The sequence below is a fragment of the Drosophila teissieri genome, chromosome 2L, assembly GCF_016746235.2.
Source record: "Drosophila teissieri strain GT53w chromosome 2L, Prin_Dtei_1.1, whole genome shotgun sequence".
In the NCBI taxonomy this organism is placed as follows: domain Eukaryota; kingdom Metazoa; phylum Arthropoda; class Insecta; order Diptera; family Drosophilidae; genus Drosophila; species Drosophila teissieri.
The window spans coordinates 15,304,093-15,316,917 of record NC_053029.1 but is presented as its reverse complement, the minus strand read 5'-3'; the positions used below and the strand labels follow the sequence as shown (position 1 = coordinate 15,316,917).

The following is a 12,825-nucleotide window of genomic DNA, read 5'->3' as shown; positions in this document are numbered from 1 at the left end:
ATTTTTCAACTAATTGGATATACCCAAAAGTGTACATACATATAAAGGGTATTAAGCAGCTCCGCAGAAGGCAACCGAAACTTCAAAGCTTAGTTCACTTTTTGGTACTGAGCAGAGCAGTTGAAATATACATATATGTACATACATTTGAAGGTCTAGATTATCGAGTCCTAAACGGTTGAGAACTTTGAATAATTTAAAATATAACAATTCACATTGGCAGCCCAGTTGAATTTAAAACGTTGCGCCGAACTCATTTACTGAGACAGCAAAGTTGAAGTTCATAAGTTTCTGCTGTTTCCATAATGTCACACATCCGATCTCTTTGGGTGTGTCTGGGTTACTTAATGGTTCTCGTCGACTTCATTCAACCCTATCGGATGAATGTTTGTCTACGTCGGCAGGATGTTTCTTATACGAGAAGTGTCCAAAACAGTAGATCGGTACCTTACCAGCATCATATTTCCTGGAAAGGTTGGCGGAAATACCGTATGCAGAATTACACACAAGATGAGGTAAATACAAATCTATCAAGAAAAAATGAAAGAGGAACTAGCCTCTTTAAAACAAACAAGAGCTTTAGTCGAGTTCCTCGACTATAAGAAACCACTTACTCAGCTTGTGCGAGTGTGGACGAGAAAATTGTAGTTTCAATTTTATTTTGAAGATTGCCTATTTATCGTTCTTTAGATTGCCTATAAAACTGTAGAGAGAGACGTTTGTTGTGCGGGCTACGAAGGATCCGACTGCCATCCAATTTGTCCGGCGGGATGCGGAAAAAACGAGTTTTGCGATCAGCCCGGAGTCTGTAGCTGCCAAAATGGCTACAATCGAGCTTCTAGCAGCGACAATTGCCTTCCTGTTTGCCGAGAGGAATGTGCACACCATAGCTTTTGCTCGGAGCCCGAAAAATGCGAGTGTGAGCCTGGGTACGGGAAAATGGATAGCGGCAGCGCCTGCCATGCCGTTTGTTCGCCCAAGTGTGGGGAAAACGCTCGATGCCAGGAGCCACAACTGTGCACCTGTCTAGATGGATACAAGGCCGATTCAAATGGAAATTGCTTGCCATTCTGCCAGAAAGATTGTGGCCAAAACAGCCGATGTGTGAGGCCAGGAGTGTGCGAGTGTGAAAATGGATATGCCGGCGACGAAGGAGGCACCAATTGCCGACCTGAGTGCTCCACTTGTCCGGAGAACGGAATTTGCTTGAGTCCAGGCGTTTGTGTCTGCAAGCCAGGTTACATGAAGAGAGATGATCGCTGCCAGCCGCATTGCGAGGAAAACTGCCCCGATTATGGACACTGTGTGGCGCCAAACCAGTGCGAGTGTTTTCCGGGCTATGAATCGTCTGGGGCCGACAAAAAATGCGAACCCAAGTGCAGCAAGGGATGCTCAAATGGCTTTTGCTTTTCCCCGGAGACGTGTGTATGCAATATTGGTTACCTAATGGGTCCCAATCAAGTTTGTGAGCCACAATGCAGCCTAAACTGTATTCATGGCAAGTGCACCAGCCCAGAAACCTGTTCCTGCGATCCGGGATATCGTTTCCAGAACAACTCCCACCACGTTTGCGATCCGATTTGCGACAGTGGCTGCAGCAACGGAGACTGTGTGGCACCCAATATTGTATATGCCATGATGGCTATCAACCAATAACACAAATCCTGTCACTTCTATGTGTCAGCCCGTCTGCAAGGACTGCAAGTCGGAGACTGTGTGGCGCCTAATAATGCCAGTGCAGTATAGGCTACGAGAAAGTCAACGGAGTCTGCGAGTCCCAAACCACGACAGACTCCAACGAATACAGCACCACGACAGAAGATTCCCAAACCTCAACTGGGACACCATCCAGCGAGGTTCCCCACTCAAATTGCACTGCCGGTTGCATGTGCTGGATAGAATATGATGGGATGGGCACTTTCAATACGGCCAAGTGCGCCAAGATCTGCGTGGATCCCCAGGACAAGCCGTGCCTCGATTTGGATAATTGCCACTGCGATCTGCCGAGTGGCCAGCTGGTGTGCCAAGAGGATAGTAGCGTGGACTACAGCGGGGAGAATTCGCGTTACGTCTGCCACATGGTGCAAGCCGAGGCACGGATTCCTGAACGAACTGAATCGTCCCACAAGTGGACGGTTATTATGGGCTCCTGCGCTGGACTGATCCTTTGTGTGGCCGCCGCTATTGTTGGCACGAAGTACTATCGACGTTTTACTTCTAGGCAAAATGATGAAGCCGAACCAGTCATCCATAAATGTGATTTGGAATAGAACGCAAAATTACTCATCCTTGCAAAGTTGGTAGAAAAATTGTTTAATTACTATCAGTAAAAAATTTAATAAATTTAATTTTGTAAGGGTATCAGGTTTCCGAACCGTTGAATTTTCGAATTTGAATAGGACTGAGGATCAGTCCGGCAACTCTTTACCATATATACATAGGATAGTAAAAAGCATTGCCATTCGGCAAGAACGTCTTACAACACTGATTGTTGCTCAAGGCAACCCTGATAACTTCATTATCTTAAAGCGTATTCCTTTTTATTTTGATCTCGGCAAGAACACAAGCGAATGTACAGGAGCACCCCTAATCATTAATTAAGAGAGGGCTTTAATTCCGCTCTGTCCACCTAAGAACTTACATGGATCCCTCGGTCGGCCTTTACATTATAAGGGAGAACTGCAGCAAGCCACCGGCACTCTTGTGTTTTGCCACTCGGGTGTTTTTTTTACTTGCAAAGAAACACCCGAGTAATTGCTGCGCAATAACGCTTCGGGTGATCCGACGCACAAACAACGATCGGCCGCACGTCATTTTCTGTAATCATACAACTTGTATGGGTGGGAGAGGGATGGTCTAAGAAATGAAGGTGAAAGGGAACACCAAGAAAAGGTCGTGCACAAGTTTTTGTTTTTTGATGCACACCATTTCGCACACAAAAAATATTTGTAATTAAGGACGGCATTTGTTGATTTTTTTTACGATTTTTAATGTCTTAATCAAAATATTTATAACAAAGTGAGTTTAAAAAGTATATATTAAATATACATTAAATCGGAACTTCATTTTTCTAAAATTTTTAGGATTTTACATTCTTTGTATCTAATGTCTTAACAAAAAACAATCTTGTGTATTATTAAACAATATTTATACTTAATAAACACTATTCCATTTCTATTGTTTTGTTGCTTGTTTTTTTAACATGTTAAAAAGAAAAATCATAGTTTAATAAAGTTAAATATGGGAAGCAAATATAAAGAAATAATATTATAATATACATATATAAAAGCGGAATCCCTATTTCGTGTTTGTTCACGCCAGAAGGGTGCGAAGTTCTGGCCGTCAGTGTGAGCGGCCAGCACTTGCGCGCGAACTTTCGCTCCGCTCTCTTCGTTTCTCGCTCTCCCTCCTTCCAGCCGGCAAGTTCACCACTCCGCGGTCCCTCGGCACTCTTTTGATCGATTTAAGATTAGAATTATTCCAAGCTGCGACGAAATAAAGTGAGGTTCAGTGCATCATGTTACCTGCTAGGGAACACACTCTCTCAGCTGCTGCGACACTGGCTGGTATTGATAATAGTTTTAAAGCTATCTTTGACAGAAGAGGGTATTTTTCATTATTTTTCCACCACTGAATTGCTTCAAAATTTCCTGAGAATGGATCTCTTTGTCTAAAATATCTTTCAATTTCATCTAATGGAGTTTCAATACTGGTGGAATTAGACGCAGTTATAAGCTTTGAGAAAAAGAATTTGATTTCAGAAACTGTTGTTGTTTATTGGTAAAAAGTTTGAACTTTCTGGACTTAATGTCAATTGACTTGAAAAACTTGAGCTTCTGGTTGAACTGGTATTTAAACTTTTAATTTCAGAATTGCAAAACACTTTAATTTCACAAATATCTTCTTTCCGCAAAAGTGCAGCGGGTGGATATAAAAAAAAACGCCACCTTATGCAATTTGCTTTGATTTGCCAGCCAAATCTCACGAATATTTTGTATAATTTTTTCTTTAAGGAATGCTACTGCCGAAAGATCTAAAATATTCGGCTCGCAAAATTCTAAAATTTTAGAAATGGAAGGCAATACAAGGCATAGTGATGGTGAGCTAGACGTTTGCAACTTCTTAAATTTTCTCAAAAATTCTTATAGAACATTTAATGTCGATTTCAGTCTCGCTTAATATTGCATCCACACAACCCCAGTTATCCAGAATGGGTTTCAGCATTTTGTAGTTGGAGTTCCATCTAGTCGGACATGCGCTTTTTAAAGTCGTTTCTAAAGTGCTGCAAATTTGCAAATCTTGTTGAGTTCAATGGCCTTGTCAAATATTTTTCTAAAACATTTGACAACAGGTGACTGCTATAATTAAAACGGGTGTTGCCCTCTAAAGCCTTTTTAATATTTGCTCCCCTGGCAGTCACAAACCTAACACTATCAATGTTCTCAACATCGAATTCCGAAAATAAGCACTTCATTTTCATTAAAATGTTTTCTTTCAAAATCTTCCAGAAGATCTACCAGAACATTTAATGTGGATGTATTTACATCTATATGGATTTCAGTCTCACTTAATATTGCATCCACACAACCCCAGTTATCCAGAATGGGTTTCAGCATTTTGTAGTTGGAGGTTCATCTAGTCGGACATGTGCTTTTCAAAGTCGATTCTAAAGTGATGCAAATTTGCAAATTTTGTTGAGTTCAATGGCGTTGTCAAATATTTTTCTAAAACATTTGGCAACAGGTGACTGCTACAATTTAAACGGGTGTTTCCCTCTAAAGCGTTTTTAATATTTGCTCCATTGGCAGCCACAAACTTAACATTATCAATGTTCTCAACATCGAATTCCGAAAATAATCACTAAATTTTCATTAAAATGTTTTCGACAGTTGATTTTTGAAAATCGATCGATTTGAGTGGAAAGTGATGCCCATTCTTTGGACATACTCGTCAGTCCACATGTCAACGATCGCACTTGCTCCTCCACTATCAACAGCTTCTTTTATCTCGGTCGAGATTAGAGTCCTCTTTTTATCTGCATCCGATTTGGCTTTCCGACGTTAATGCTGTTGGAAGGGTAGTAAGTCATAATTTTTAAATCCGGCAGAAAACGGCCGACAATCTTGCACAACCCATTGGATGCATCGGGAAATATTTTCAATATTCGAACATACTTTTACACACCTTAAATAATAATCTTGATGCTTATTTTTTTTTTAAGTGCGACAAACGACAAAAAAAGCGATATCTTATGTGAAAAAATATCACGATCTAAATATTTATTTTTATTAAAGAATATCGATATATTGATATTTTGATATACTTTTCACATCCCTAATTCTTCGTAATTTCCCTTAGCACAGAAGCTTTGAGAGCACTAAGAGTGACTGCCGATAAGAATCTGAATACAAGCTATGAGCAAAGGAATTTCCTTTTATTACGGTGAAGAAAATACAGCTAAATAACTAGTGATAAACACACCTAATAAATTTCTGATATCCTGATTGACAAAATACAATAAATATGCCATCTAAAATTTGGTTTTTCGACACATTTTGGGCCAATCACATTCTTTAGACGGAGGAAATTTGGCTTTTTATAGCATATACATATACATATATACATTATTTATACATATATAAATTAACAAAGCTTTTACATTTTACATGAACATGAACATTGCAAAAAAATGGAACTTTAACACCACTTTAATCTGATTAACTTTTATAGAATTGGTTGCCAACCCCTTTGGTTGTCAAAACCTTTCCTTTAGTGTACTGCATTTTATGTTCGAGCGATCGCAGCAGAATTGTTGTATAGTAGTATAGTTCGTTCGTCACTATGTCGGCTGCAGTTAACCAAATTTTTTTTTCCAAACTATAATAATGAACAAGTTTATTATCTAAGCAATTTGGAGATAAAATATTAAAAAAATGTATTTCTCATTCTGGCAATATTTCTGTATTAGTTATTATCATTGCTCACAGGAAATATGTTGAGTAACACAGTGAAGTTATTGAGTCACATGAGCTTACAAATCATTTGAGACCTCTGATTCATACATACATGTGGAATGTACGAGGACTAATAAAATTACTGAGCACAACTTTTTGTTTTAATGCGGGATTTTTCATATATTAATTAGAAAATATTTTATTTTTTTATATATTTTTTTTTTTTTAAAAAAATACAAAATTTAAAACACGTGTTACCTATTTTTCATATATTGGATATACCCCTACCCTTATTTATAAAGGGTATTAAGCACGCTCCGCAGAAGGAACCCGAATTTGAAGTTTAGTTCATATTTTGGCACTGAGCAGAGCAGTTGACACTAATAAGTCACAAGTCGCTAATATGCATCATTTTCAATTGACATTCGTTTGCCTGGCACTGATCACTTTTAACAGTTCCTTTGGTCACCCACCTGTCCACACAAAACCACCAAATGTAAGGAATTGTTTTATCCGTGAAATCTATAAAAATCAATTCTTAGGCCAAGGCGTAAAATGGTATATATTAGTGATATACAATTAATTATAAAAATTAAGTTTAATAAGTATTTAGCTAAAAGAAAAAGCTAAATTTCATCTTCAAAAAGTAACAATTAACCTACCTTTTTAGGATTCTCCATTTACGAGCACCAGTCCAACTTCAACTACCATAACAACAACAGATTCAACCACAACGCAACCCGAATCCACTTTGGACACATCTACTGAAGGAAGTACGGAGGAAAGCTCAGTCAGTGAAAGTTCATCACCTGACTTTTCCACGACACCGAATATAGTTCCAAAGGACGAACATCACCATGAAAATTCAGATTCTAGCAAAAGTATCCATGCCTGGATTTGGGGCACTCTAGCTATTTTGGCTATGTTAGCAGTGGTGATATACATTATTCTACGCCGCCGTGGTTCTTATACTGTGAAGGAGCAATGCATCCCTGTTAATCCTACTGTATATTTTGGGAATACCAGTTACCAGCTTGCAGCAGCTTAAAAACGAATCACTAACGATTTGTATTTAAATAATATTTTCTAAAAAAAATATGTAAAGTATAACTCACTTCAAAAACAAATTTGAATCTATTAAGTAGGAAAACGGCTTTGTCATAAGTATTTAAAAACTAAAATAAACACGACTCATTTGTTCTGATAAACGCTTAAAAAGTTTTATCTCAAATGAAGCTTTTATTTCTTTTAAGCGAAATGGAACCAAATTATCACAATGTAATTAAAATGAGCTAAACTAGCCAATTTAAATAATTTGTAAGATAAGGAGTGCTTTATTATTGCTTGATTAATGTTTTTATACCGATCTAAAAATGTACTTGTTCACGAAAGTTTTGGGAGGATTTTGAAATGTCTATGCCGGAACGCACATGGTCGATTGCTCATGGTAGGCATATCCCGGATCGCATATACATCGGTTTCGGCTGACACACACGCCATTGTTGCACTTCCTGCGCCGAAAAAGATTGCCATTAATCTGGTGTACATAGCACAAAGTTTCCAGCTTACTGATAGCAATCGGCCTGGCAGACGCCATCCCTCAGGTTGTAACCAGGTGCGCAGTCGCACAGGTTGTTGTCCTTGCAGAGTCCGCCGATTCCACAGTCCGGCTCGCAGACGGGCTGGCATCCGTCGTCGGTCAGCTGGTAGCCCTTGGAGCAGCCACAGACCTCCGGTTCGGTGCAGTTGTGGCGCGGACTGCTGCCACAGCCACTGCTGCAGATCGGGCGGCAGAAGCGGCGCGTCTCGTCCAGCTTGTAGCCCGGATCGCACTGGCAGCTGCCGTCCAAGTAGCACTGGCCATTCTGGCAGCCCAGCGGGCAGGCAAACACACAGTCGCCGTTGTCGTTCTGCACAAAGCCGTCATAGCACTCGCACTCCCCCGGAATCTTGCAGCTCCCGTTCTGGCAGCCACATTGCGCCCGGCACACGGTCACGCCCATTAGCCGGCTGGCCGAGTATCCGGTGCAGCAGACCTCGATCAGGGACAGCCGGTTGGCCTGGTCCGTCTGGATGACGCTGGGGTACTGGTACTTCTCCACCGTATCGGGGCTGCTCAAATAATGTCGAAAACGAATATGTTGTACAATTTTTTATCTATGCTTATGAATTTTGGCGGTTAAAAGTTTCAAAAAACCCCGGTGGTACAGATAAGGCTTGTGATATCGTATTCCCGGAAGGAAATAGAATTGTTTTTAAGTCAGTAAACATTTTAAATAAAATAAAAGCATTTTTGGAAAATACATATATAAATAACTTATACTTATATACACAACATTCAACGTGGTTTCCAGTGCATCTAACATACTTACGGCACCCAAACGCGGCATTTGTGCTGCCCTCTATCGGACTGCGTTTCATGGGATCGAATGAGATACTCTCGTCGCTTCGGTTGCAGCTCCACACCTCTGGGATCTTGGAAATTGGCTGGTCCAGGTCGATTATAGGACAACTGTCTGTTTTCCATGTACCCGCGGACATAGGTTCCCACTCCCGGATCCTGCGATACGGGCCTCCTGTTGTACCGATCCGAATAGTTTGGCACATTTGTGTAAATACTGGGCAGACACACCATCAGGTGAAAAAAACTTAGCCGCAGGCCCAAATCTCTGAACCACATCCTGAGTTCCCGCACTATTTTGTTCTATTTTCTAGGTGTTCACAATTTGCCAGCTAAAATTATACTAATTTTCGCCACTAAAACAGATTTTGTTTTGTTTTCTTATCAGAAAAGCTATATTCGATGCATAAGCTAAGATGAGAGGAATTTGGTTCAGTTTGTTTCTGAGAGGATTGAAGACTTGACAATCGAAATCATTCAGTCTTGCGACTTGTTTATACCTCTTTCGGATAAAATTCCAATATTTATTCAAACATTTTAATTTTGAAAGCACATTTCTTTACTCTTGCACTCCGTCAAATTGCACTTTATACATAGGTATGCTAATTTATTACCTTATCTTAAAGTTAATTTTGGTTTCTCAAACATTTCTTTTGTGTACCATCACTAGTTACCCGGAAAAAAACAAGGCAAGTCCTACAATTAGCAATGAAAGAACATAAAACATAAGACGATCTTAAGCTCGTTCTCATTTGACATACATTGGCATGGCGAGCTCTGGAACTCCCCTTCCAGATCCGAATTAAGCACTGAAGCCCTCTTATCGTTGCCTCCGGCTGTGATTAGAGGCTGCCCCAACTGCGCCGTCTCCGGAGCAGTAAACAATCGCGACTTGAGCGTCTCGGAAGCGCGGCACAAAGAAATCTGCCCCCAGCACTGAGATGTCGCCACTTCTGCGATCTCTGTGCCTCCACTCGGTGCTCCTGGTCCTGTTCCTCTGCGTGCTGCAGGCGGTGGAGCTGCAACTCCATGAGCAGCAGCTGCAGCAGCAAAAGGACGAGCAGCTGCGCCTGCGCGCGGAGCAGCGCCAGCGGGATCTGCTGCGGGAGCAGGAGGCCCTCCAGCGACGCCTCTCGTCCTCGACCACCACGCGGAAACCGTATATAATCCCCAACGGATTGTCGCTGCCCCGGAGGGGGGAACACCCGGACAAGTGCTACCGGGAAGTGCCGTAAGTGGGTGTAACTCTAAGCCCATTGAAGCGAGGGGTTCTGTTTGACCTTGCCCATAATCAGCGACACGAGTTATCATATGGTTTACCAATTTCAATTGTACAAAAACATCCCAGATACATGCTAGATAGATAAACTGTTTGAAAAGCACACATACATGACGTACACCATCCCATCCCCAGGGCCGTATTCTTCCAGTACGACAAGGAGGTGAAGATCGTTGGCAACAGCAGCACCAATCCGTACATGAACGTGATCGAAATTTGCTGCAAGGGCTGGCGGCGCTATGAGTACGACTGGAGCCAGTGCGTCCCGGACTGCGGGGAGCGGTGTCAGGAGAACGGGTTCTGTGTGGCGGGAGGCAGATGCGAGTGCTTCGCGGACTTTGTGCTCAACTACCGCAACAATTGTGTGCCCACCTGTCCGCTGGGCTGTCCGCATGGCCGCTGTTACCTGAATGGCACCTGCCAGTGCGATAAGGGATACGAACTGGACGGATCGCGCAGCTTCTGCCTGCCGCAGTGCAACTCCACCTGTGGCCACAACGAGGTCTGCCTGGAGCCGGGCAAGTGCTCCTGCGCCGAGGGATATGCCCGCGGACTGAGGGAGTCTGCCGTCCTGGGGTGTCAACCCCTGTGTGTTCCCGACTGCGGATACGGTCACTGCGTTCGGCCCAACGAATGCGAGTGCTTCCCCGGATACCAGAAGCGCAACAACGGCATCTCCTGCCAAAGCGAGTGCTATATGTGAGTACTAAGACTTTTTCATTTTACGATCGTCTATTTTATGCTGATTTACGTTATCGTAAGTAAGGTACTATTTTGATATGTCAGGCAGAAGGAAGCGTTTCCGACCATATAAAGTATATATATTCTTGATCAGGATCAATAGCCGAGTCGATCTGGCCATGTCCGTCTGTCCGTCCGTCTGTCCGTCCGTATGAACGTCGAGATCTCAGGAACTACAAAAGCTACAAAGTTGAGATTCAGCATGCAGACTCCAGAGACATAGAAGCAGCGCAAGTTTGTCGATTCATGTTGCCACGCCCACTCTAACGCCCACAAACCGCCCAAAACTGCCACGCCCACACTTTTGAAAAATGTTTCGATATTTTTTCATTTTTGTGTTAGTCTCCTTAATTTCTATCGGTTTGCCAAAAAAATATTTGCCACGCCCACCCTAACGCCCAAAAACCGCCAAAAGCTGCCACGCCCACACTTTTCAAAAATGTTTTAATATTTTTTCATTTTTGTATTAGTCTTGTAAAATTCTATCGATTTGCCAAAAAACTTTTTGCCACGCCCACTTTAACGCCCACAAACCGCAAAAACTGTGAGTTGTGTTCACTTTACATCTGATAACGGTATAGATAGTCGGGAATGATATAGTTCTCTTTTTCATTTAATGTAAATGTGAATGTAAATCGCCTTTTAGGACCTGCGATAATGGCTTCTGTGCGAACAAAACGACGTGCGTGTGTCAGAATGGATATCGCTACGATAACAGAACGTCGAGCTGCCTGCCGGATTGCGGGGACAGCTGCGACAATGGGGTGTGCATCTCGCCGGGAAACTGCCGCTGCTTCAAGGGCTACGTCCGGAATCGGGAGCGTTGCGAGGCGGTCTGCGTGGGTGGATGTGGCTTCTACGGCAAGTGCATCGCACCGAATGTGTGCGGATGTGCCATAGTCCCGGGACCGGAACGCACCTACCAGCGATGCGAGTACGGATTGTGCAACGCCATGGGAAGGTGCCGCTGCCAGGTGGGCATGACGCGGTTCATCGATCGGTGTATGTCGCCGGACACGGTCACCACGTACGCCTCCATGAATCCCGTCAAGGTGAACGCCTCGCTCATCCAGGAGTTCAATCTGCTGCTGGGCAGGCACTTCAACTTGACCACACTCACCGATATGTGGTGGCTTTGAGATAAGAGCTCCGGGCTACCAAAATACTCTCACTTAATAAATACTCATGCATTTCCCAAAACGTTGTGGTCTTATCAGGCGTGTCTGAAATTCTTTGTGGCTTCATCTCTTGGGATTTTTGCTTTTTGAAGCAAGTCTAGCTTAGGCAATAAAAATCTCTGGAAGATTTTGTACCCCCTCGATAGTTGTTTCATTTAAATAAGTATTCAATTTTTGGTATAACGCCGATTTTCTGCATAGTCAATATACCCCACGAATACCGGGTACGGAACACATAATTATCTTCTTCGGAATATGGAACATTTCTATCTCCGAACACTTAAATGCCGCGCTTGACACAGACGACAATTTAGTAGCACCGAGACACTGGCGAGCATTGCGCTCGCATTTTGATACGACCTCGCCTTCAGCTGAATCTGAGCGAGATGCACTTGACATCCACGCTGATTGGGCTCCTTATCTGCGGCCTGGCGATCGAGCTGCCCACACCCACAGCCGCCCAATTCTGGTCCGTGGATCCTGTCGCGCAGTGGCGGAAAGAGGCTCTGGCCGAGAGGGGATCCGGGATCTGCTACAGGACTCTCACGTACGTAGACCGTTCCGCTCCCCCAACCAACTCCAAGATCTATTCCCTCCCAGCGTGCAAGCCGTCAATCCGAACTCCAGAAGTCGTCAGATCTCCCACTGCTGCGATGGTTATGTGAACAAGGGAACCACCCAGAGCCTCAAGTGCGAGCCCATTTGCTCGGAGGACTGCACCCATGGATTGTGCCTTGCGCCCGAGGAGTGCGAGTGTGCTCCGGGATACTATAGGCGCAACAAAAGGTGTATCTTCGTCATGGCATAACAAAAATATCTCATCTCAAATGCAATATTCTCTGAGTTGATATTAATAATGACATATGTTCTCAAAGTGCAGTTTTATTGTGTTAGATAAACAAATGAATGCTGGCAACAATGCGGTCGTACCAAATCTCTTTGTAATCACTTTGTATAGGTAAATATCTTTAGTCTTTTATAGCTTCTACACTGTGTTGAATTTGAACGTTTAATCACTTTATATAGGTAAATAATCTCTTTTATAGCTCCTACACTGTGTTGAAGTATAAATATAATATGAAATACTATTAATTAGCTTTTTATGAGCATTCGTGTGCCTCTCATGATTTCTTGACATAGAAATATGTATATTATCACTTCAAAAAGTCTTCCATCAAGAAAAAAACTCTGTACCTGAAGTCATCGTTATACTCACACTTTTCTTGGAATTACCCGAAAGCAATGAGTTTTGTTTACGAACCGCAATTTATG

General features: G+C 42.6%; 4 protein-coding genes and 1 pseudogene across 7 annotated transcripts; 4 read left to right on the top strand and 1 right to left on the bottom strand.

Moving 5' to 3' along the window:
* The first annotated feature begins 290 nt into the window (after nucleotides 1-290).
* Nucleotides 291-2,270, top strand: LOC122619371 (annotated as a pseudogene).
* A 1,243-nt stretch (nucleotides 2,271-3,513) lies between these two features.
* Nucleotides 3,514-7,127, top strand: LOC122622284 (cell wall protein RTB1). 4 transcript variants are annotated; one of them, XR_006326290.1, is made up of 4 exons: nucleotides 3,514-3,566; nucleotides 4,014-4,099; nucleotides 4,170-5,442; nucleotides 6,625-6,755. XR_006326290.1 is itself a non-coding variant. In XM_043800627.1 (3 exons), exons 2-3 carry the CDS (start codon nucleotides 4,097-4,099, stop codon nucleotides 7,000-7,002), a joined length of 381 nt encoding a protein of 126 aa, XP_043656562.1. In that variant the 5' UTR covers nucleotides 3,520-3,566; nucleotides 4,014-4,096; the 3' UTR covers nucleotides 7,003-7,127. The 4 variants fall into 4 exon arrangements, 1 of the variants encoding a protein (XP_043656562.1); XR_006326292.1 differs by having other exon boundaries at nucleotides 4,170-4,351; nucleotides 6,625-6,745; XR_006326289.1 differs by lacking the exon at nucleotides 6,625-6,755 and having other exon boundaries at nucleotides 4,170-6,119.
* A 96-nt stretch (nucleotides 7,128-7,223) lies between these two features.
* LOC122626275 (tenascin) lies at nucleotides 7,224-8,679 on the bottom strand. Its single transcript, XM_043806472.1, has 3 exons — nucleotides 8,327-8,679; nucleotides 7,524-8,066; nucleotides 7,224-7,465 (listed from the first exon to the last, which is right to left on the bottom strand). The coding sequence occupies exons 1-3, from the start codon at nucleotides 8,632-8,634 to the stop codon at nucleotides 7,369-7,371; spliced, it is 948 nt and encodes a 315-aa protein (XP_043662407.1). The 5' UTR covers nucleotides 8,635-8,679; the 3' UTR covers nucleotides 7,224-7,368.
* A 539-nt stretch (nucleotides 8,680-9,218) lies between these two features.
* LOC122626351 (tenascin-X) lies at nucleotides 9,219-11,604 on the top strand. The gene is made up of 3 exons (XM_043806581.1): nucleotides 9,219-9,586; nucleotides 9,770-10,333; nucleotides 11,022-11,604. The coding sequence occupies exons 1-3, from the start codon at nucleotides 9,297-9,299 to the stop codon at nucleotides 11,512-11,514; spliced, it is 1,347 nt and encodes a 448-aa protein (XP_043662516.1). The 5' UTR covers nucleotides 9,219-9,296; the 3' UTR covers nucleotides 11,515-11,604.
* A 272-nt stretch (nucleotides 11,605-11,876) lies between these two features.
* LOC122611710 (protein draper) lies at nucleotides 11,877-12,571 on the top strand. Its single transcript, XM_043784981.1, has 2 exons — nucleotides 11,877-12,100; nucleotides 12,154-12,571. The coding sequence occupies exons 1-2, from the start codon at nucleotides 11,940-11,942 to the stop codon at nucleotides 12,359-12,361; spliced, it is 369 nt and encodes a 122-aa protein (XP_043640916.1). The 5' UTR covers nucleotides 11,877-11,939; the 3' UTR covers nucleotides 12,362-12,571.
* Nucleotides 12,572-12,825: the final 254 nt, after the last annotated feature.